The sequence below is a fragment of the Aegilops tauschii genome, chromosome 6 (assembly GCF_002575655.3).
Source record: "Aegilops tauschii subsp. strangulata cultivar AL8/78 chromosome 6, Aet v6.0, whole genome shotgun sequence".
Lineage (NCBI taxonomy): Eukaryota > Viridiplantae > Streptophyta > Magnoliopsida > Poales > Poaceae > Aegilops > Aegilops tauschii.
In genome coordinates, this window is record NC_053040.3 from 28502449 (window position 1) to 28528464 (window position 26016).

Genomic DNA, 26016 nt, shown 5'->3' on the forward strand with positions numbered 1-26016 from the left:
TAACAATTTGCAGAAAATTACAAACTTAGTTTCAGAAAAATAGGCAATCTAGATTAGTGTTTGAGCTGTAAAGTGAATAAGATGAGTCATGTGTGTTATCACACCTTTTTGGTTGTGGAATAATAGTGCAACAACAAGGAACTTTAATGACCAGTCCAAGAATACACTTGTAAGTAGTGCCACCGAACACAACATACCAAATTTTGATTTTGAGAAGCATCCAAACACTTCCACACAAGCAAATGCCAATTGTGAAAGAGATCATGCCATGGCAGCTATAAATAGGCCCGTAGCATGACGATCATCCTTCCTCATCCATCATTCTCATAAGTAGAGCGCATCATTTAAGCCAAGCAAGCAGTGCTCAATACAAATCCACCATGAAGACCTTTCTCATCCTTGCCCTCCTTGCTATTGTGGGGACCACCGCCACAACTGCAGTTAGAGTTCCAGTGCCACAATTGCAGCTACAAAATCCATCTCAGCAACAGCCACAAGAGCAAGTTCCATTGGTACAACAACAACAATTTCCAGGGCAGCAACAACCATTTCCACCACAACAGCCATATCCGCAGCCACAACCATTTCCATCACAACAACCATATCTGCAGCTGCAACCATTTCCACAGCCGCAACTACCATATCCGCAGCCGCAACCATTTCGACCACAACAACCATATCCACAGCTGCAACCACAGTATTCGCAACCACAACAACCAATTTCGCAGCAGCAGCAACAACAACAACAACAACAAATCCTTCAACAAATTTTGCAACAACAACTGATTCCATGCAGGGATGTTGTATTGCAACAACACAACATAGCGCATGGAAGCTCACAAGTTTTGCAAGAAAGTACTTACCAGCTGGTGCAACAATTGTGTTGTCAGCAGCTGTGGCAGATCCCCGAGCAGTCGCGGTGCCAAGCCATCCACAATGTTGTTCATGCTATTATTCTGCATCAACAACACCACCACCACCAACAACAACAACAACAACAACAACCGTTGAGCCAGGTCTCCTTCCAACAGCCTCAGCAACAATATCCATCAGGCCAGGGCTCCTTCCAACCATCTCAGCAATACCCACAGGCCCAGGGCTCTTTCCAGCCTCAACAACTGCCCCAGTTTGAGGCAATAAGGAACCTAGCGCTACAGACGCTACCTGCAATGTGCAATGTGTATATCCCTCCATATTGCACCATTGCTCCATTTGGCATCTTCAGTACTAACTGAGAAGAGAAGAACTCTAGTAGTAGATATATGATACACCGTTTTCTTAGTCCATGGATTGGTCGTTGTAGCGGTGAAAAAATAAAGTGACATGCACTATCATGTAAGAACCTGAACTATACTAGTTCAAACTTGGGAATAAAAGACAAACACAGGTCTTGTCTACATATGATTGTTTGTTTGAGTTCCACTCATGTGCCCATTCACAAGTTCACCCCTAATTATATATATTATGCATTAAGTAGATATTTATGTTGCATTAATCTAAAGATAACAAAATGAGTCTGAAATTTGAATTAAATTGAAGTATTTCCTTGGACTTTCAAATGGAGTATTATTAAAGTAGTAAGGACTATCCACATCCTTGGCTTGCCCTTGATCAATTATTTGCTGAGAAGCATTCAATTCATCAATCAATTACATTGATTTTTGTGGCTGGTACTTCTCCTCAACATGAGTATATTCATCGTGGCTACTCCAAATCGGCATGAATGAGGTACCGGTGCTCTGGAGCACTAGTACCTAACTGCTTCTCATGTGAAGGGGTGCGGGCGCGGGAGAGGTGTTTTTGGTGGGTCAAGGGAGTAAGAAGCGGCCGTGGCAGCGGTCCAGACGCCCACAAAGCCTCGTAGTTTGTTTTTGGTTTACAGGAAAATGCACATCCAGACTGGCTTGCGGGCCGATATAGGACCGTATTGGATGGCAAAACATGTCCAGATGGTTGTGAGCGGTTTGAGGGTTAGCTTTTGTAACGCCCGGTTAGTTATGCTATGGTAGTTCCCTGCTAATGATGTCACGTCACCACGATTACTGTTGTTAACCTCACAATGATTCAATCCCATTCAAATCCAAATTTAAAATAAAGGCAAACATCAAAAGTTTCAAACATTAAAACTAAAATCTTCGAGAGGTGAAAAATAATGCATAAGTAATTATGGTGGAGAAACCACACTTTTATAAAATGTTTAAATACTCTAAAAGGAATAAAACAGTGGCTTAAACTATTATTTAAATGCTTTTAAAATAGTAAAAATGTTCTAACTAAATTAATTGGGTACCAAACTTTTGGTGGCAGTGGTATATTTAGTAGAAAAAATTTAGATGCTAATTATATAATTTACAAAATTAAAGTAGATTGAAAAATAGGATAAAACATAAAAGGAAAGACAAAACAAATAAAAGCAAAAGGGGGCAACCCCTCACTGGGCCTCGGCCTAGCTGGCCACTAGGCTAGCTAGGCCGGCCCAGCCGCCTCCCTTAACCCCCCACTCCCCATCGAACAATAGCCCGATCGCCCCACTTCCCCCACACCCCCTCGTCAGCCTCCCCACCTCTCGATCCCATCTGGATCGGGGAGGGGATCGCCCCCATCGACCCCGTCGCCATCGCCGAATCACCCGCTCGCCCATCGCCCGCCGGCGTCGCCGGGCCTCCTCCCCGCCGCCCGTCTCCTGCTCTCCTCCCCTCTCGCTCCTCTTCCCCGACCCGATATGGATCGAGAAGGGGCAATGAGCCCGACGCCCCCCTCCATCGACGTTGTGCGCCAGCACCGCCACCCGAAGACCTCGTCGTCGCCGGACCTCGCGTCGCCTCCTCGTATCTCTCCCCGACTCGCCTCCTCAAGCCACGCCGCCCCCCTTCTCGGCAACGCTGTGAGCCGCCCCCGTTTCCCTCCTTCTCTTTCCACCGTGTTTGATAAGTCTCCAACGTATCTATAATTTTTGATTGTTCCATGCTATATTATATTCTGTTTTGGATGATTAATGGGATTTATTATACACTTTTATATTATTTTTGGGACTAACCTATTAACCGGAGGCCCAGCCCAAATTGCTGTTTTTTTGCCTATTTCAGTGTTTCGCAGAAAAAGAATATCAAACGGAGTCCAAACGGAATGAAACCTTCGGGAATGTGATTTTCGGAACAAACGTGATCCAGAGGACTTGGAGTGGACGTCAAGCAACAGACGAGGAAGCCACGAGGTAGGGGGCGCGCCTACCCTCCTGGGCGCGCCCTCCACCCTCATGGGCCCCTCGTGGCTCCACTGACCTACTTCTTCCTCCTATATATACCTACGTACCCCCAAACCATCAGAAGCGACCACAAAAACCTAATTCCACCGCCGCAACCTTCTGTACCCGTGAGATCCCATCTTGGGGCCTTTTCCGACGTCCTGCCGGAGGGGGCATTGATCACGGAGGGCTTCTACATCAACACCATAGCCTCTCCGATGATGTGTGAGTAGTTTACCTCAGACCTTCGGGTCCATAGTTATTAGCTAGATGGCTTCTTCTCTCTCTTTGGATCTCAATACAAAGTTCTCCTCGTTTCTCTTGGAGATCTATTTGATGTAACTCTTCTTTTTGCGGTGTGTTTGTCGAGATCCGATGAATTGTGGGTTTATGATCAAGATTATCTATGAACAATATTTGAATCTCCTCTGAATTCTTTTATGTATGATTGGTTATCTTTGCAAGTCTCTTCGAATTATCAGTTTGGTTTGGCCTACTAGATTGATCTTTCTTGCAATGGGAGAAGTGCTTAGCTTTGGGTTCAATCCTGCGGTGTCCTTTCCCAGTGACAGCAGGGGCAGCAAGGCACGTATTGTATTGTTGCCATCGAGGATAAAAAGATGGGGTTTATATCATGTTGCATGAGTTTATCCCTCTACATCATGTCATCTTGCTTAAAGCATTACTCTGTTTTTATGAACTTAATACTCTAGATGCATGCTGGATAGCGGTCGATGTGTGGAGTAATAGTAGTAGATGCAGAATCGTTTTGGTCTACTTGTCACGGACGTGATGCCTATATACATGATCATACCTAGATATTCTCATAACTATGCTCAATTCTATCAATTGCTCGACAGTAATTCGTTTACCCACCATAATACTTATGCTCTTGAGAGAAGCCACTAGTGAAACCTATGGCCCCCGGGTCTATTTTCCATCATATTAATCTTCCGTCAACAAGCTATTTCTATCTTTATTTACCTTGTAATCTTTACTTTTACTCTTTATCATAAAAATACCAAAAATATTATCTTATCATCTCTATCAGATCTCACTCTCGTAAGTGACCATGAAGGGATTGACAACCCCTTTATCGCGTTGGTTGCGAGGTTCTTATTTGTTTGTGTAGGTGCGTGGGACTTGAGTGTGGCCTCCTACTGGATTGATACCTTGGTTCTCAAAAACTGAGGAAAATACTTACGCTACTTTACTGCATCACCCTTTCCTCTTCAAGGGAAAACCAACGCAGTGCTCAAGAGGTAGCAAGAAGGATTTCTAGCACCGTTGCCGGGGAGTCTACGCACAAGTCAAGACATACCAAGTACCCGTCACAAACTCTTATCCCTCGCATTACATTATTTGCCATTTGCCTCTCGTTTTCCTCTCCCCCACTTCACCCTTGCCGTTTTATTCGCCTCCTCTTTCCCTTCGCCTCCTTTTCGTTTGCTTCTTGTTTGCTCGTGTGTTGGATTGCTTGTTTGTCGCGATGGCTCTACCTAGATTTGGTGATCTTCCATTAAAAGGTTAGAAGAGATTGAAAGCAACGTCAGAAGTTTCATGACTTTACAATTTGAGCATAACAATTTCTTTAGAAACGAGCTTAAGGAACAAAAAAGCTTTATGGGTTACATGAATAAAGAGCTCGACGATATGTCTAAGGAATTTTATGGTCTGAAATCTTAGATTTCTCATCTCGAAAAATTAATTGCTGAAATTTCGGATAAGCAGGCCACCTTAGTTAATAAGATGGCCGCTAAACCGGTAATTTTTTATGAGAATAAAGATGAAGATCTAAAAGTTATTGATGTGTCCCCTATTAAATCTTAGTTTTGCAATATGAATCTTGATAATGATGGGACTGGAGATGAGTCAACTTTAGTTAAAAGGCGTCCCAAAAATTCGGAGTTTTTAGATCTTGATGCAAAATTTGGTAAAAGTGGGATTGAAGAGGTCAAAACTTTAGATATCAATGAACCCACTATCTTGGATTTCAAGGAATTTAATTATGATAATTGCTCTTTGATATATTTTATTTCCTTGTTGCAATCCGTGTTAAATTCTCCTCATGCTTATAGTCAAAATAAAGCTTTTACTAAACATATCGTTGTTGCTTTGATGCAATCTTATGAAGAAAAACTTGAGTTGGAAGTTTCTATCCCTAGAAAACTTTATGATGAATGGGAACCTACAATTAAAATTAAAATTAAAGATCATGAATGCTATGCTTTGTGTGATTTGGGTGCTAGTGTTTCCACGATCCCAAAAACTTTGTGTGATTTGCTAGGTTTCCGTGAATTTGATGATTGTTCTCTAAATTTGCATCTTGCGGATTCCACCATCAAGAAACCTATGGGAAGAATTAATGATGTTATTATTGTTTCAAATAGGAACTATGTGCCCGTAGATTTTATTGTTCTTGATATAGATTGCAATCCTTCATGTCCTATTATTTTTGGTAGACCTTTCCTTAGAACGATTGGTGCAATTATTGATATGAAAGAAGGAAATATTAGATTCCAATTTCCGTTAAGGAAAGGTATGGAACACTTTCCTAGAAAGAAAATAAAATTACCTTATGAATCTATTATGAGAGCTACTTATGGATTGCCTACCAAAGATGGCAATACCTAGATCTATCCTCGCTTTTATGCCTAGCTAGGGGCGTTAAATGGTAGCGCTTGTTGGGAGGCAACCCAAATTTTATTTTAGTTTTTTTGTTTTTTTGCTTCTGTTTAGGAATAAATCTTTGATCTAGCCTCTGGTTAGACTTGTTTTTATGTTTTAATTAGTGTTTGTGCCAAGTTAAACCTATAGGATCTTCTTGGATGATAGTTATTTGATCTTGCTGAAAATTCCAGAAACTTTCTGTTCACGAAAACAATTGTTAAAAATCACCAGAACGTGATAAAATACTGATTCCAATTGCAGTAGATCAATAAACAAATTATCTAGGTCTTCCTATTTTGGTAGATTTTTCTGAGTTACATAAGTTTGTGTTAGTTACAGATTACTACAGACTGTTCTGTTTTTGACAGATTCTGTTCTTCGTGTGTTGTTTGCTTATTTTGATGAATCTATGGCTAGTAAAATAGTTTATAAACCATAGATAAGTTGGAATACATTAGGTTTAACACCAATATAAATAAAGAATGAGTTCAATACAGTACCTTGAAGTGGTGTTTTGTTTTCTTTCGCTAACGGAGCTCACGAGATTTTCTGTTAAGTTTTGTGTTGTGAAGTTTTCAAGTTTTGGGTAAAGATTTGATGGATTATGGAACAAGGAGTGGCAAGAGCCTAAGCTTGGGGACGCCCAAGGCACCCCAAGGTAAATCTAAGGACACCAAAAATCCAAAGCTTGGGGATGCCCCGGAAGGTATCCACTCTTTCGTCTTCGTCCATCGTTAACTTTACTTGGAGCTATATTTTTATTCACCACATGATAAGTGTTTTGCTTGGAGCGTCTTGTATGATTTGAGTATTTGCTTTTTATTTTACCACATTCATACTTGCTGTACACACCTTTTGAGAGAGACACACATGATTCAGAATTTATTAGAATACTCTATGTGCTTCACTTATATCTTTTGAGCTATATAGTTTTTGCTCTAGTGCTTCACTTATATCTTTTAGAGCACGGTGGTGGTTTTGTTTTATAAAAACTATTTTTCTCTCATGCTTCACTTATATCATTTTGAGAGTCCTACATAACAGCATGGTAATTTGCTTAAATTGAGAAATTAGTCCTAATATGATAGGCATCCAAGATTAGTAAAAACTTTCTTATAAGTGCGTTGAATACTAAGAAAAGTTTGATGCTTGATGATTGTTTTGAGATATGGAGGTAGTGATATTAAAGTTGTGCTAGTTGAGTAGTTTTGAATTTGAGAAATACTTGCGTTGAAGTTTGCAAGTCCCGTAGCATGCACGTATGGTAAATGTTGTGTAACAAATTTGAAACATGAGGTGTTCTTTGATTGTCCTCCTTATGAGTGGCGGTCGGGGACGAGTGATGGTATTTTCCTACCAATCTATCCCCCTAGGAGCATGCGCGTAGTGCTTGGTTTTTGATGACTTGTAGATTTTTGCAATAAGTATGTGAGTTCTTTATGACTAATGTTGAGTCCATGGATTATATGCACTCTCACCCTTCCATCATTGCTAGCATCTTCGGTACCGTGCATTGCCCTTTCTCACCTTGAGAGTTGGTGCAAATTTCGCCGGTGCATCCAGACCCCGTGATACGATACGCTCTGTCACACATAAACCTCCTTATATCTTCCTCAAAACAGCCACCATACCTACCTGTTATGGCATTTCCATAGCCATTCCGAGATATATTGTTGTGCAACTTTCCACCGTTCCGTTTATCATGACACGTTTCAACATTGTCATATTGCCTTGCATGATCATGTAGTTGACATCGTATTTGTGGCAAAACCACCGTTCATAATTTTTCATACATGTCACTCTTGATTCATTGCCCATCCCGGTACACCGCCGGAGGCATTCATATAGAGTCATACTTTGTTCTAGTATCGAGTTGTAATCATTGAGTTATAAATAAATAGAAGTGTGATGATCATCATTCATAGAGCATTGTCCCAAAAAAAGGAGAAAGGCCAAATGAAAAAAAGGCCCAAAAAAAGGGGCAATGTTACTATCCTTTTTCCATACTTGTGCTTCAAAGTAGCACCATGGTCTTTATGATAGAGAGTCTCTTGTTTTGTCACTTTCATATACTAGTGGGAATTTTTCATTATAGAACTTGGCTTGTATATTCCCACAATGGGCTTCCTCAAATGCCCTAGGTCTTCGTGAGCAAGCAAGTTGGATGCACACCCACTTAGTTTCTTTTGTTGAGCTTTCATGCATTTATAGCTCTAGTGCATCCGTTGCATGGCAATCCCTACTCCTTGCATTGACATCAATCGATGGGCATCTCCCTAGCTCGTTGATTAGCCGCGTCAATGTGAGACTTTCTTTTCTTTTTGTCTTCTCCACATAACCCCCATCATCATATTCTATTCCACCCATAGTGCTATATCCATGGCTCACGCTCATATATTGCGTGAAAGTTGAATTTTTTTTGAGATTACTAAAGTATGAAACAATTGCTTGTCTTGTAATCGGGGTTGTGCATGATGAGAGCATTCTTGTGTGAAGAAAATGGGGCATGAACAAACTATATGATTTTGTAGGGATGAACTTTCTTTGGCCATGTTATTTTGAGAAGACATAATTGCTTAGTTAGTATGCTTGAAGTATTATTACTTTTATGTCAATATTAAACTTTTATCTTGAATCTTTCGGATCTGAATATCACACCACAAATAAGAGAATTACATTGAAAATTATGCTAAGTAGCATTCCACATCAAAAATTCTGTTTTTATCATTTACCTACTCGAGGACGAGCAGGAATTAAGCTTGGGGATGCTTGATACGTCTCCAACGTATCTATAATTTTTGATTGTTCCATGCTATATTATATTCTGTTTTGGATGATTAATGGGCTTTATTATACACTTTTATTATTTTTGGGACTAACCTATTAACCGGAGGCCCAGCCCAAATTGTTGTATTTTTTGCCTATTTTAGTGTTTCGCAGAAAAAGAAAATCAAACGGAGTCCAAACGGAATGAAACCTTCGGGAACGTGATTTTCGGAACAAATGTGATCCAGAGGACTTGGAGTGGACGTCAAGGAACAGACGAGGAAGCCATGAGGTAGGGGGGCGCGCCTACCCCCTGGGCGCGCCCTCCACCCTCGTGGCTCCACCGACCTACTTCTTCCTCCTATATATACCTACGTACCCCCAAACCATCAGAAGCGACCATGAAAACCTAATTCCACCGCCGCAACCTTCTATACCCGTGAGATCCCATCTTGGGGCCTTTTCCGGCGTCCTGCCGGAGGGGGCATTGATCACGGAGGGCTTCTACATCAACACCATAGCCTCTCCGATGATGTGTGAGTAGTTTACCTCAGACCTTCGGGTCCATAGTTATTAGCTAGATGGCTTCTTCTCTCTCTTTGGGTCTCAATACAAAGTTCTCCTCGTTTCTCTTGGAGATCTATTTGATGTAACTCTTCTTTTTGCGGTGTGTTTGTCGAGATCCGATGAATTGTGGGTTTATGATCAAGATTATCTATGAACAATATGTGAATCTCCTATGAATTCTTTTATGTATGATTGGTTATCTTTGCAAGTCTCTTCGAATTATCAGTTTGGTTTGGCCTACTAGATTGATATTTCTTGCAATGGGAAAAGTGCTTAGCTTTGGGTTCAATCTTGCGGTGTCCTTTCCCAGTGACAGCAGGGGCAGCACGGCACGTATTGTATTGTTGCCATCGAGGGTAAAAAGATGGGGTTTATATCATATTGCATTAGTTTATCCCTCTACATCATGTCATCTTGCTTAAAGCGTTACTCTGTTCTTACGAACTTAATGCTCTAGATGCATGCTGGATAGCGGTCGATGTGTGGAGTAATAGTAGTAGATGCAGAATCGTTTCGGTCTACTTGTCACGGACGTGATGCCTATATACATGATCATACCTAAATATTCTCATAACTATACTCAATTCTATCAATTGCTCGACAGTAATTCGTTTACCCACCGTAATACTTATGCTCTTGAGAGAAGCCACTATTGAAACCTATGGCCCCCCGGGTCTATTTTCCATCATATTAATCTTCCGTCAACAAGCTATTTCTATCTTTATTTACCTTGCAATCTTTACTTTTACTCTTTATCATAAAAATACCAAAAAAATTTATCTTATCATCTCTATCAGATCTCACTCTCGTAAGTGACCGTGAAGGGATTGACAACCCCTTTATCGCGTTGGTTGCGAGGTTCTTATATGTTTGTGTAGGTGCGTGGGACTTGAGTGTGGCCTCCTACTGGATTGATACCTTGGTTCTCAAAAACTGAGGGAAATAATTACACTACTTTACTGCATCACCCTTTCCTCTTTAAAGGGAAAACCAACGCAGTGCTCAAGAGGTAGCAGTGTTCACCGCGCCGCCCGCCGTGCCCCTCGCCGCGCGCACGCCCACCACCGCGCCAGCCCCCGCTCAGCGCCCTCTCCTGCACGCTTGTGCGCGCATGACCCTAGCCACGCCCGCGCCGTGATCCCCTTGTCCGGCCCGCCTTCGTCCCGCGCTCGCCGCGGCCCCCATGCTCCCCCGTGCCATCTTTTAGGGGCGTCGGCTGCCCCTGTCCCGCTGCTCGCTGCCACGCCTCCCCCGCCCGCGCCTCGCCACCGCTCTACTGCTACGCTAATATTGCGCTGTGGCCGCCGCCGCTTCCCGCTGCTCTGCCAGCGCCGAAGCTCCCGGTTGGCTCCGCCGCTGCTCACGTTTAACCGCCCCTAAACGGCCTACCCCCCCCCCCTCGCTAATGAACCCCCACTGACCCGCTGACACCGGGACCCACATCCCCTAATTAACCATTTAATAAATTAAAAATCTTAAATTAACATTAGTGTATGACATGTGGGTCCCCTATTAATTAAACTGATTTAATTAAAATCTATTAACATTGAGTCTATGACATATGGGCCCCACTAAACATTTGACCAGTCAACGGTCTAGTCAAATGCTGACCGGACAGTTGACCAGAGGGCCCCACCAGTCAGCCTCTGTGCTGTTCTGCTGGGTACCTTTCTAAGTACACCTAGCATTTTGCATTTACAATATTTGTTTTAAAATAAATTAGAATAATTTCAAAAAAAGATTAAAACTTTTAAAATTAAAATAAAATAATCCGTAACTCGGATGAAATTACTTTATACATGCAAGTTGCTCAAAAAACGAGACGAATCCGAATACACAGTCCGTTCGTCTGCCACACGTCCCTAGCATAGCAAACATGCAACCATCCCCCTCCGGTTCGACTGTCCAAAAATGTCAGCCACGGGAAATACTTTTCCGGATGTTTCCCCTTCACCATTAGCACCTAGTACCGCGTGAGGGCATACCTAGCACCACTTATTGTAATGTCATGCATCGTCATGCATCTGTTTGCATTGTATTCATTGTTTCTTCCTCCTCTTCTCTCCGGTAGACTACGAGACCGACGTCGGTGGTGCCCCGGTCGACTACGGTGTCCATGACCCCTCCTTGTAAGCAGAGCTTCCAGGCAAGCAAACCCCCTTGATCATCCCGATATCGCCTACTCTTTCCCTCTACTGCTTGCATTAGAGTATTGTTACTGTTTGTCGGTTTGATCCTATACTGCTGCATGGCTTGTCTTTGATACTACTTATGTGTTATTTGTGTAGATTTGTCAAGGAAAAATGAGTCTATAGCCTAATAAATGAAGTGTTGCATGTTACCACACATATGTTAATCCCCACTATAGAGGTAGTAACATAGACTAGTAACATGTGCATGTTACTACCCATTGTGGCCAGTCTATGTTACCACTTTCCTCTCTTTCTTCATTTATTGCTTGCCACATCATCTATTTTATCTAGGTATGTGTGATATTACTACCTATGTTACTCCCACTGTGGGTAGTCTAAGCAGGCTATAAGGAATAGAATAATATATATGTGCTTATTAGTTGGAGGAAAGAGAAGAGAAGCGGGCTCTTGGTTAGTAGAGCCAGCTACAACACGAGACCCAAGCACTTTGTGAGGATGTAAGGTGGCCAACTATTGATAAACTAGTACGTATATAAAAATTATTATTGCACATGGCCGCTAAGAGGTTGGCTGTATATGACATGACAACTTCTTATAGCCGACCCTTGGCTGTATTATTAACCATGCTCTTAGTGAGGTAGCTAGTATATCATAGACGACTAGCTAGTATCAGACTAGCCAAAGTGGGAGTAACTTCAGCAGTAACATCGACTCCAACTCAGCAAACTTGCTTATGTGGGAGTAAACCGTGCCCAATGCAAAATACAATCCCAGTCATAATTTTTTCAGGAAACGTGTGGTATCCCAAACGAAAAGTACATGTCACTCTTGCGGCAACCGTCGGTGATACCCAATAAATCACAAACGGTCTGCAGCACTTGTATGTGTGCGAAGAGGCTCCTGAACCGTTTGTGATAGAACATTATCGTAGACGATAATTGTTGGCAAACGTGTGCGAGGAGTCTAGCATGGCAGACAGGTTACGCAGAAAACTCGTGTGCGATGGGGCACAAATCGCACACAGTTCATATGTTGGCCCGTGTGCCTTACATACTATTTCCCAAACGGTTTGTTACGACAGACCGTATGGTTTCAGTGCGTCATTAGAAACGCTTAATCACCGATACCACACGTGCGAAAGAATTTAGTGTGTGCTTCATCGCACACGATTACATTTTGGAAGGCCTCTGGATCACTGCTCCATATCCCCGACGGTTTCTGGGTCGTGTGGGAAGTACACCCTATCGCACACACTCACTTGGCGACGGTTCCAAATGCCATCGCGGAAAGGGGTTGAAAACAGTTTGTTTAGAACCGACGCGTACCATTGTCTATCTATCTATCTAACTATCTATCTATCCATCTATCTATCTATCTATCTATCTATCCATCTATCTATCCACCTATCCATCTATCTATCTCTATCCATCTATCTATCTATCCATCTATCCATCTATCTATCCATCTATTTATCTATCTATCTATCTATCTATCTATCTATGTATCCATCGATCCATCTATCCATCCATCGATCCATCTATCCATCTATCCATCCATCTATCTATCCATGCATCCATGTATCCATCTATCGATCTATCCATCTATCCATATATCTATCCATCTATCCATCTATCCATCTATCGATCTTTCCATCTATCGATCTATCGATCTATCGATCTATCCATCTCTTCATCTACCCATCTATCCATCTATCCATCTACCGATCTATCTATCCATCTACCTATCTATCTATCCATCTATCTACCTACCTATCTATCTAGCTATCTAGCTATCTATCTATCTATCCATCCATCTATCTATCCATCCATCTGTCCATCCATCCATCTATCTACCTACCTACCTACCTACCTATCTATATATCTATCTATCTATCTATCTATCTATCTAAAGGAAATATGCCCTAGATGCAATAATAAAGTTGTTATTTATATTACTTAAACTAGCAGAGTCACCCGCGCATTTGCGCGGCTAGATTGACTACATATATTGTTATATTTGGGATTATTTTTCTATGCCAACTTTATGGCCTCTTACTCAGATATTATCTAATTTAATTTACCACCACCATATGTTATATCCATAGATTATAATTAAAAGGCAACTTGCGACGAAACATGGTCAGATTATTGAGTGCTCAGAAGACGGGCGCAATATCATATATAGACTTCTATACCAATCTTCATGGTTCCCATCTTTGATCCTCTCCTCGTCCCTTGGTATCTATCTTTGCACCCAATATGTCTTTGGAGTTCCAAGAATTGGATCTTAGCATGAATGGCTTCAAAGTGTACCAAATGTTCTCTTGTTCCTCCCAAATTAATTACTGGTTGCATTCTTAGTTGCTTTGACATTCTTGGTTAATGCAATGTCTTGCCTACCAATATATGCATCCACACACGATCATATTTATATGACCACTTACCTCTGTATTCTGGTATTTGTGCTTCAGAATTTTTCTCTCATTCAGTTTATTCATAGATTAGAAACGTCGATCGTTTCTTTATTGGTTTGCATTATCTTGTTTGCCGAATGTAAGCATCCACACATGCTCGTCATGATATGATTGGTCATCATTGTATATTTGTATTTGTGTGTTGATAGCTTAAGGATTTTCTCGGATTCACTTCATAGTTTAAGGATTTTCTCGCGTTCAATTTATTCTACCTTATTCATTTTCATGTTTCTTTATTGTATTCATATCCATTCTTACAATATATTTTCCAAGATATGAACTCAACTACTAATTACGTAGTTTTTCATGAAATTTTACATGTAAAAGTGGTACAAATGCATAAACCCAATTTTTTTTTTAAACACGTTGACTTACAAAAAGGACAATTCAAGCTGCATGTACGTCCGACTCATGTTTACCTGACAATGTCGATGTTGATTTCAGCAGTAAATGAGCTGTGTGTGACCTTTGCGCTTTCCGGTATTCTTCTAACCTGTGTGCTTTATGATCAGTTTGTTGTGCTTAGTACTGGACACTGGAGTATACTATCATATTTGATACAAATAAATCCGAACTGCTATAGTTATGATCCACTGTATAGTTAATGGTGGTGGTAATTAATATATGTGGTTAAATACTTGCGCTCCTTAGGTGGGGAGTTGGATTTGTATTTGCCTAAAATGAATTTCAGATTTCGTATCAGTGGTGAAGCCAGCCGGAAGAACCTCTGCGTCATTATTAATTTTGGTGATATTTTTCATCATAGTGTAGAATAATTTTAGTGCTTATTCCGCAAAAAAATGGCCTCAACTGACCCCATAGCTTGTATGTTGCGCCACCACTGTTTCGTATATCTTATTACATCCGTTGTTTTTAGATCTTGATGCATAACTTTGACAATTTTTAATAGATATGTGTCTGTATAAAAAATTATAAATGCTATGATAATTTGATTAATTATGATGAATAAAATGGTATTGCTTTGACTTGATCCCTCTAACAATTTATAGGAATGCTCTTAAATATTTCTGCTTCATTTGATCTCATTATAGCCTGCCTAAATTACATGGCTTAATCGCCTTTTTTCTTTTATCTTAGTTCATTTCCGTAAATTCATTTGTACTATATATGCTCCCGTAAATTCATTTTTTTAATTGCTCACATTTTTTTGAGGCATTTTGAGTTTCTCACGTACGCTCAAACGCCCAAGAAAACACATATAGTGTTCGCTACGCCCAAGAAAACACATTGAGGCAGTAATTTCTTCAGGCAAGATCGATCGGCAGCTAATTAAGTAGGCTGGATGGCATTGAGAAATCCAAAAACGATTTACATACACATGGTAGATCGTCTCTCTCTCTCCTTCCACCCCTTCCTTTCATGGCCATCGTAGACTGCACCATGTGGCATTCAAACTTTTATCAAGGGGAGAGTTTCCTCACACACACACACACACACATGCACATACGCAAGCACACGCACACACGTGTAGTACAAACTTAGAATTTTTGGAAATAATGGGAGGCCGAGCAACGGCCATGTGAAAATATGAGGTATATAGCTTGTGGATTTCCTTTCAGTGTACAAGGCCTGCATGAGGAATGGATAAAAAATTATATCTTTGATTCCCTTAGTTAAATCTTATCCTTCATCGTCAATTATGACTAAGCATACATAGTAACCGCTAGTTTCTCTTATATGCTTCCGAGAAGATAAGACTGGATATTTTAGTTGCTATTAATTGTTTCCCTTCTTTCGCTAAATAGTAGTCAAACATGTTATTAATGTATTTTGTAAGGATAAGGTCGAGCATCATGGCCACTATGTTCTATATATACTGAATTTGGTGTTCAGTATGACATAACAAACACATATTGTGAGAAGGAGTAGTGTACATTGTTCTCTAGTGCACTTTGTTCAGCAAGTTGGGTGAAAATGTTGAATAGAACCATCAAGTTTTCATACTTTTTTTCATGGCACAGGTTTGCCTTCTCATGATGATGGCCGCACCGTTTGCACAAGCTGCTGGGAGGCCTGTGGCCTCCTTACCATGGGTAGCGGGGTGTTGCCCGAGGAACTATTTGTGTTGTGGTGTTGGTGCCGTTGCCCCGACATCCCATGCATCACAGGCCACCTCTGTACCTTGAGTTATGGTTTCGCCTGATCTCCTCTCATAACATAGTTGATATAACATAGTAGCATCACAAAGGTTGCATGGTTTCATTGATTCATCTATTTTCTACTCCTTCAAACTTGTGATGCCACTTTTGAACAATGTCATTGCTATGTCTTCTTATAACTAATAAAATGGGAGGATATTTTCATCTTATTTGAATTGTGTTGTAACATTACCTACTAATGTGGATGATCTGAGTGGGACTACATAGATCGGATCTTCTAAAGATGTAATCTAGGACTTTGCGAGATGATGAAATTGTCCTTTATCTTGGTCGACACCTTTTCGTAGAAGTGTTGGTCGGCCGTCTGTGTCTTTTTGCGGTGCATGCCGTAGAATCCTCCATGTTTTGTAGTTGTACAATAACCTTTGAGGCAACCGGGGGTGGTACGTCTGAGGAAGTCGGTGGCCCAGGAATATTCATAATAAGATCTTGACCATGGATGCCAAGTAATTTGCCCCGTGCTGATGTCGTCGGGCGACCCGCTCACTTATGTTTTGACTCAAGGAGTCGCTATGTTCACCGAGTCGCGAGACAGCGGGAGGAAGGAGACGAAGGTCCCAAACGTCAGACCAAAAAGGTGGACTAGGGCTCGCCCTAGTTGTGCTCTCGGGTATTTTCAGTTACTAGTAGGAGTAAGAAGCATTGCAAATTGCTCCCTCTGTTCAATCCGTATATATGTAGTCCATATTCATATATTCAAAATATTTTATATTTGTGAACGAAGGAAGTAATTAATTGTAATGCAACAATTTCAGGGGAGGCCAGTCAACAGCTAACTAAATGTGCTGGATGAGACTGGAGAAATGTATAAACGATTTACACATGATAGAACTACTCTTTTCTTGTTAAGAAATGGAAGAATGGATGATTTTATCCGTTCGGAACAAAACCCAATATTCATCCAGTTAGACGTTGTTCTGAATTGTGACGCTTTTGAAAGTTTTCTCGCAGAAATATGTGTGTATTCCAGTTGTATCATTAGCAAACCAAGGTTGTATATATTATAGCACAAAGAATGTTTGGTTGATTCGTTCAGGCGAATCAGGTTTGTTGCTGACTGCCAAAGTCAGGCCAACTCCAGCGCACGACCCCAAACGGACATCTGTTTTGCCTGGATTCTGCCCGTTTGGATAGGGCAATGGGGTCGTGTCCGGGCCTGTCCTGTGATGCGGTGGCCGTGCGCACAACGCGCGGACGCATCCTTTGGCCTCATCATGTCCGCCACGGCCAAAAATGCCCATATATTCATATTTCAATGTTCAAAACTAGTTTGCACGTCCAAATATTAATTGTCTGAAAATAAAAAAAGTTTTTACAACCCAATCAAAATTGTCTCTAATAAAATAGTTGTACAACCAAATCGAAATTGTCTTGAATGAACATAATGAACCAATACATCTATTGGTTGCCAATGTGATTCCACATGTGCTCAACCAAGTCATTTTGAAGATCCAAATGAGTGTGCCAATCATGCATTTCACGATGAAATTGGGCAAACTTCTCAAACGTGGCCGGTTCTTGGTGCAGGGGCTGAACATTTTCACCTTGAAAATCAAATCCTTGGTCGAAGATGCTGTTATCACGCTCGTCCTCGATGATTATGTTGTGCGTGATCACACAATCAGTCATCACCTCCCGAAGCTTCCCTTCATCACATGTCAATGCAGGGTTTCAAACGATACCCCATCGGGATTGAAGCAAACCAAAAGCACGTTCCACATCCTTCCTAGCACTCTCTTGCATTTGGGCAAATCTCTTTCTCTTCTCACCTTGGGGGTTCGAGATTGTCTTCACAAAAAGTTGACCACTGAGGATATATACCATCAGCTAGGTAGTATCCCTTGTTATACTGGTGGCCGTTGATCTCAAAGTTGCCAGGTGGGGAGTGGCCTTCTGCAAGCCTTGCGAAGACTGGAGAACGCGGCAGCACGTTGATATCATTGTGAGAACCTGCCATGTCGAAGAAAGAATGCCATATCCAAAGATCTTGCGAAGCCACCGCTTCTAATATGATAGTGCAAGCTTTAACACGCCCCTTGTACTGGCTCTGCCAAGAAAATGGACAGTTCTTCCACTCCCAGTGCATACAATCTATGCTACCAATCATGCCTGGAAAGCTCTAGCTGCGTTGGTCGCCAACAAGCTTTCTGTATCAGTGGCATTTGGCTGCTGAGGGAGTCCTGGATTAAGGGGTCCTCGGGCGTCTGGGCTGTGTAACATGGGCTGGACTAATGGGCCGCGAAGATACAAGATGGAAGGCTTTCCCCCCATGTCCGGATGGGACTCTCCTTGGCGTGGAAGGCAAGCTTGGCGTGCGGATATTAAAGATTCCTTTCCCTGTAAACCGAGTCTGTACAACCCTAGCCCCCTCCGATGTCTATATAAACCGGAGGGTTTAGTCCGTAGAGGCAAGGATAATCATACAGGCTAGATATCTAGGGTTTAGCCATTACGATCTCGAGGTAGATCAACTCTTGTAATCCCTATACTCATCAAAGTCAATCAAGCAGGAAGTAGGGTATTACCTCCATTAAGAGGGCCCGAACCTGGGTAAACATCGTGTCCCCTGCCTCCTGTTACCCTCTATCCTTAGACGCACAGTTCAGGCCCCCCTATCCGAGATCCGCCGGTTTTGACACCGACAGCTGCCTCAAGTACTCAGGGCCAAACACTGCCACCACAGCCTTGTAGAACTTGTAAAGTGACAACAGACATGTCGACTCACTCATGCGCATGTACTCATCCACCAGATCGCCTGGAATTCCATATGCAAGCATGCCGATGGCCGCGGTGCACTTCTGGTAAGAGGAGAATCCAAGCTTGCCAAGGGCATCCGTCTTGCACTCGAAGTATGGGTCATGAGCAAACACTCCCTCTCGGATACGATTGAACAGATGCCTTGCCATACGAAAACGGCGACGGAATTTATCCGGCTTGAAGAGCGAGGTATTCGCAAAGTAATCGGCATAGAGCAAGGCGTGGCCTCTCTCTCTATTGCGTTTCAGGTTGGGAGCACGGCCAGGGACTGACCCCATGTACCGAGGAAGCTGCCCAATGTGATCGTGAACGACCAGTGCAACCACCACCAGATCTTCGTCATCCGAGGACGAATCATCCGATGAATAAATGAAGTGGTGGAAGAAAAATTCATCTCCACTGTCCATACCTTTGTGGGCAAAGTGTCCAACACCTTGCGGTCGTGGTGGCAAAGAGGCCGCGATGATCATCTCGATGCAGCAGGGGTGGTTGGCGGCCGGCTACTGGCCGCTCTAGAGCACCCGGCGGAAGCTGCCGTGGTCCATATCCGTCGCCGGTGGTCGTATCCCCTCTGGCACCGGCTACAATGGCGACGGCCAAATCTCCTCCAAGCGATGGCCAGAACTCCTTAGAAAGCGCGGGCGTTGTGGCGGCCGTGTCGAGACGTGGTTTGGTATGGATGGGCAGGGGGAGGGAGCAGTGAGGAGGCGGTCGGAGAATACTGGCGGCGCCGGTGGCGGGATGCGGCGGAGGAGAGCGGGTGGAGGCGTTGGAGGCAAATGGAGTGCTAGTGTCCCCGACAGGCGGGCCACGGGGAGGACAAGGGCGTGTGTCCAGCCCGTCCGCGTGATGTCCATTTCACCCCAAACTCGGCACAAGTTTGGGCCGGGAATGGGTAAAAAACGGACGAAATCCGGACATTTGTCTATTTGAAGCCGCGCCTTGAGTCATGCTATTCGTCTGTTCTACCCTAAACGGACGCACCAGAACGGAATGGGGTCGCGTGCTGGAGTTGGCCTCACGGCCGTTTCTGCCTTTGGCGCAGACAAGAGATTCTACACTGTAAAGGAAAAAGCTGAAAGCTCTCTTGTCTCGTGTGTTTCTCTTCTCTTGCACCTTGTCGGAAAACAGTGTGCACCAGGGACGCTCGATTCCATGGCAGGCATCAGTTCAATCGATCATGCTACAGGGAACCGGCACTATCTTCTTTTTCTTTTTCTTTTTCTTTTAGGTCGTGAACGCAAGTCATTTGAGATATTCACATAGGACTTACATAATTGGTACGTTGTGACAAAACTGGACGCACACGATGAAATATATAAATATTCCTATGGTAGATTTATCAGCATCAGTGTGCAAAGTGTTTGATGTTTTGTATGAATGGTTTGGTCTGAACAATAAAGCCGACCACTCAGGACCTACTTTTGGGCTCTTTTTTTTGTATTATTCTATACTAGCAAAAGGGCCCGTGCGCGGAGAAAAAAATTATAATCTTGAATGACCATGATCACATTTTTTTTCATCACCGAGATACACTATCACTTTCAACTTCGGGAAATCATGTACATTTTTTAAACTTGTGAACATTTTTCACATTCATGAACACTTTTACAAATTTGCAAACATATTCTAAAATCAAGAACATATTTTGAATTCATGAACATTTTATAGTATTTACAAACATTTTTAGAAATTACGTTTTTTTAACAATTTTCTTGAATAGGCAAACAATTCTAAAATGGACGAACATTGTTTTAGAAATCGGTGGAATAATTTTTGAAATTCCCGAACATTTTCTTGATTTTACAAACATTTTTTGAAATGCATGATCATTTTTGTATAAACTATTTTGTATGTCACGAACAGTTTTTCAAATATTTGGTTATTTCCCCATTCATGAACATTTTTTGAATGGTGATATTTTCTTAAATTTCATTAACATTTTTTGTACACGAATTTTTAAAAAGTCATGGACGTATTTTGGTTTCATGAACATTTGTTTTCAAAATTTCAAACATTTTTCGAGCCAGATTCTTTAATAAAATTGCAAATATTTTTTGAATACATAAACATTTTATGATTTATTAAAACTTTATTTGGAAATTATTTTAATTTTGAAATATTTTTTGTATTCCGAATTTAATTAAAGTAGAAAAACGGAAAAAGATAAAAAAGGAAATGTTAAAAACAGGCTGCCCGGACATGGGCCGGCCCAAATGGGCGGGCCGCGCCTTATCCCTTCGCGCAGAGCCCAGTATGGCAGGTCGCTACTACATGGGCCAGTCCAGACGGGGATTCCCCTGTGTGAAACATTTATATCACTTATACGTGACATTTGGATCCCCTCTAGTTAGGGTTTTCTCTCCTCCCGGCGGCGCCTGGCACCGACGTGGAGACCGCGATCCCCTGCGTCTCCTAGACCACTGATCGCCGGCGGCTTCGGACGTCGGGCTCGTGTGCGCGCTGGGCGATCTGTCTAGGGTTCTCCCGCCCGCGGAAACCGACTTCTCGGGCAAGAGATCTGATGGAAGGCTCAACGTCGGCGTCAGCCGCAGCGATGAGCGACATGGAAGCTATGATGAAGGAATTGGGCCTGAAAGAAGATGATCTGGAGGATGTTGTGGTTCAGGATGGCGACATACCAGAGGAAGCGGCGCGGTGGATGGTGATCCTGCGGGTGCACATGGATAAGCCGTACAGTCAGTATTGGTTTTTTCGTAACATGCGGGTTGCATGGGATCTAGCACAAGAAGTCAAGTTCCGCCCTCTAGAAGACAACCTCTATACTCTGCAATTCTCCTACCTGGGTGATTGGGAGAGAGTCATGGAGGACGGCCCCTGGACATACAAAGGAAAAGCTGTCGTAATCGAGCCCTATGATGGTTTCACCAGACCATCGTCTATTGTTCTTAACAAGATTGAGATGTGGATCCAGATCCATGATCTCCCTGAACTGTTCTTCCAGTTGATTAAATCGCTAGCATCTACTGTTGGTGACTTCATATTTGCTGAGCCCAAATCCCAGGACTTTGAGGGGAACTTTTTTAGGGTTCGAGTGAAAGTGGATGTCACAAAGCCGCTCAAGAACGCTGTATCGCTGGTGATCAAGAAGAGGAGAGAGATATTCAGGGTGAAATATGAGAGGCTTCCAGATTGGTGTGCTGTCTGTGGTATGCTAGGTCATCAGTTCAAAGAGTGTGGCGATGGGATCCATCCCCAATCTGCGCTTGTGTTCAAAAATCTGAAAGCTAACTGGTTCAGGAGCCCAGGCCATGGACCAGGTGCTGCAAGAGGCTTTGAAGGTGGTCGAGGGAGAGGTAATGGTCGTGCAGGTCATGGAGGCCGTGGCTCGGGTTGAACACAACAAGATAACTTTGACCAGGCTGTTGATCTGGATACAGACATGGAAGAAGGAGACGGGAACCGCAAGAGAGGAGCTCATGCAAACACACTCTTGCTTACTTCTTCAGGGACCAACCCATCATCTTCGATGGAACCCCAAGCCCTCGCTACAGCCACCGTTCCACAGAGTCCCTCGTCGAAGCAAGACCTCAAAAGAACAAAGACCAACCCCCGTCAGTTGGAGAAGAACCCAGGGAAGAACAAGTCCTCAAACACCCAAAACAATGCGCAAATGGCGAGCCCTATCAACTGGTCGCGCCTGGCGCAATGAGTTGCCTAGTTTGGAACTGTCGCGGGGCTGGCAGACCTGCGACAGTTCGTGAGCTTCGAGATCTATCGAAGCTACTTGCCCCCTCTATTGTATGCATTCTTGAAACCCAGATAGAGGGCTCGCGTGTCGAGAATCTGGTAGGAACTTTAGGTTATAATAAAAGCTTTGCTGTAAGCAGCTCCGGCAGGAGCAGTGGACTAGGCATTTTTTGGAATGAGGAAATAAAACTCGAAGTTATCGGTTATTCTGAGTACCACATAGATGTTCTAGTTGAGCAGATGGTAGAAACTAAAACCAGAATCACCTTTGTGTATGGTGAGGCCCAAACAAGTGCAAGGTACAAAACTTGGGACATGTTGCGCGGAATTGCTGGAACTAGCAACGACCCATGGGTAGTGATTGGAGACTTTAACGAAGTACTTCATGCCCATGAGCATGATGGAACCGGCCAACGAAGCCAGGCGCAGATGGACGCCTTCCGAGATGCTATTGACACATGCGGCTTATCAGATATTGGTTATAAGGGGCAAAGCTGGACTTTTGAAAAGAAGGTGATGGGCGGTACGTACACCAGGGTGCGCTTGGACCGGAGCGTGGCTAATCCTGCATGGGCTTTGGCCTTCCCAGATGCATCCCTTGAGCATCTCACCGCAGCTACTTCTGATCATGTCCCGTTGTTGCTTCGGCTTCAAGCAATGCATGCATGCAGAAGGGGACCACGGCCGTTTAAATATGAGTTGTGTTGGGAGCGCGACCCAACACTGGAGACAATGGTGCATGCGGGGTGGAATCAGCATCCTGGGGATTCGGTGGACCAGGTGAAGGCTAAACTCCAAACACTGTCGGGCGACCTGTCGACGTGGGATCGGCAACATTTTGGAAGCGTGCGCAGAGAGATAGCCGAATTAAAAAAAGGAACTACAGGTGTTGCGAGAATTTCCAGGAAGATCTGGCCCCTCTCGACGGGAGACAAAAATCTGCGACCGCCTGGTTGAATTGTTTCATCGCGAGGAGATCTTGTGGAGGCAGCGAGCTAGGATTGATTGGCTCATGCATGGCGACAAAAATACTTATTTCTTCCACATGAGAGTGAGTAGGCGTCGACGGAAAAACCAAATTAAATCCTTGCAGCGAGCTGACGGGCAGGTAACGGAGAATGAACTGGAGATGGAAAACATGACGATCTCCTTTTACAAGGACTTGTACACGACAGAAGGGGTTGGTGATATGGCACAGGTGCTAGAAACAGTACCATGCAAGGTTACGCATGCAATGAACGCCTCGTTGAATGCCCCATATAGCCCGGAAGAAGTCAAGACTGCCCTTTTTCAAATGTTTCCCACCAAGGCACCGGGACCAGATGGCTTTCCCGCTCACTTCTTTCAGAGGCACTGGGAGACGTGCGGAGACGAAATCACCAAAGTCGTTCTTAAAATTGTTGAGGGCACAGAATCTGCAGCATGTATCAATGAGACAGTCTTGGTGCTAATCCCTAAGGTAAAAAACCCAACCCTCTTGAGCCAGTTCCGACCCATCAGCTTATGTAATGTTCTTTACAAAATAGCGTCCAAAGTGATCTCTAACAGGCTGAAGGTGATACTACCTGACATTATATCTGAGGAACAATCTGCCTTTGTCCCTGGTAGACTTATAACTGACAACATCATCACTGCCTACGAGTTCCTACACTTTATGAAAAGAAATAAAGCTAAAAAGCACCAGTCGTTTGCTCTGAAGCTAGACATGATGAAGGCTTATGACAGGGTGGAGTGGCTATACCTGAAAGCAATCATGGTGAAACTAGGGTTCACTGAGAGATGGGTGGACATAGTTATGGGACTGGTTACCACTGTTAAGTTTTCTGTCATGTTTAATGGGAAAAGATTGGAGGAATTCGAACCTTCACGAGGAATCAGACAAGGGGACTCAATATCTCCGTACTTGTTCTTAATAGCAGCAGAGGGCCTGTCGTGCCTGTTAAAATCAAAGAGTGAGTCATCCAATCTGGGTGGTGTGCAATGGCTCCTACGGCGCCGCCAGTTAGCCATCTATTATTCGCTGATGACAGCCTGCTGTTCTGTAAGGCAAATTGTGCGGGAGCTAATGAGGTGAACCTAGTACTGAATACATACTGCCAAGCATCCGGTCAGCGAGTAGCAAGGGAGTGCCGGAAGCTACGAGGACAGAAATAAAAGGTTTACTCAATATTCCCAATGAAACTTTAAATGAGAAGTATCTAGGGATGCCGTCAGATATTGGGAGTTCGAAGAACGGGGCCTTCAAATACGTCAAGGATCATTTATGGAGTAAGGTACAGGGCTGGGTGGAAAACACCATGTCATCCGCAGGCAAGGAGGTTTTGGTGAAATCAGTTGCCCAGTCCATACCTATATTCTCAATGTCATGCTTTAAACATCCAAGGGGATTATGTGAACACCTTAATATGCTTATTAGGAAGTTCTGGTGGGGGAGCAAAGATGGCAAAAGGAAACCTCACTGGGTATCTTGGAAAAGTATGACACAGCCGAAGGGAATGGGAGGACTAGGGTTCAAAGATTTTGAACTCTTTAATATGGCGATGCTGGCAAGACAGGCTTGGAGATTAATCCAAACACCAGAGTCCCACGCTTGTTGAAGAGCATATACTTCCCTGATTCTACCGTCTTGGAGGCGACCTTGTGCAACCATCCCAATCAGATATGGCGAGCCATCATCGAAGGCAGAGATACACTCAAACAAGGTCTCATTCGTAGAATTGCCAATGGTCAATCTACTCGTATTTGGGAGGATCCGTGGCTGCCAAGAGATGAGATGTTACGGCCATATGGGAGCATTCACCCCAATCCGCCAACCTTGGTTTCGGAACTGATCGATCACACTAGCGCTTCATGGAACAGTCAGCTAATCAACCAAGTGTTTATGCCCATGGATGCTTGTACCATTATGGGGATCCCGGTGTGCACTCGCAATCTCCATGACTTCTGGAGCTGGATCTTTGAAACGAGTGGCAACTTCACGGTCAAATCTGCTTACCGCATGCTTGTAGCGACAAGACAGCGCCGGGAGGCATGGCTTGAGGGCACTGCTGGAACATCAAACAGCACGTCGGAGGAGGGGGCTTAGAAAACGTTGTGGAAGACCCAGGTTCCTGCAATTCTATGGCGTTTATCAAAGCACTCTCTCCCAACGGAGGACGTCAGGGCTCATCGGCATATGGCAGATAACGCTACTTGCGGTTTATGTGGCTCGGCTGATTCGTGGAGACACTCTCTGGTTAACTGCACTAGCTCGAGATGGTGTGTGGGCTTTAGTTGATGAGGAGCTAGCACAAAACCTAGTCTCAACCACGGAACCCAACGCCAAGCAGTGGCTCTTCACCTTCATGCACTCGCTATCACACGATCAGTTTGTATTGCTTGCGGTCACTCTCTGGGCGATCTGGACAGCGCGGCGCAAGGCTATTCATGAAGGAATAGTCCAATCGCCTCAGGCAACTAACAACTTTCTCAGACGCTTCATAGCTGAACTAAACA

The 26016-nt window shown here is 43.4% G+C and overlaps 1 protein-coding gene and 1 pseudogene across 1 annotated transcript; one reads left to right on the forward strand and one right to left on the reverse strand.

Moving 5' to 3' along the window:
- The window catches only part of LOC109760466 (uncharacterized), a 36873-nt pseudogene extending 17753 nt beyond the window's left edge, over positions 1-19120 (reverse strand).
- Positions 307-1399, forward strand: LOC109760459 (alpha/beta-gliadin A-II-like). The gene has a single exon (XM_040391756.3). It carries the CDS (start codon positions 381-383, stop codon positions 1233-1235), a length of 855 nt encoding a protein of 284 aa, XP_040247690.1. The 5' UTR covers positions 307-380; the 3' UTR covers positions 1236-1399.
- Positions 19121-26016: the final 6896 nt, after the last annotated feature.

Bases quoted from the DNA above. Each gene is read 5' to 3' on its own strand.
- LOC109760459 (XM_040391756.3), top strand. From the start codon at position 381: ATGAAGACCTTTCTCATCCTTGCCCTCCTTGCTATTGTGGGGACCACC.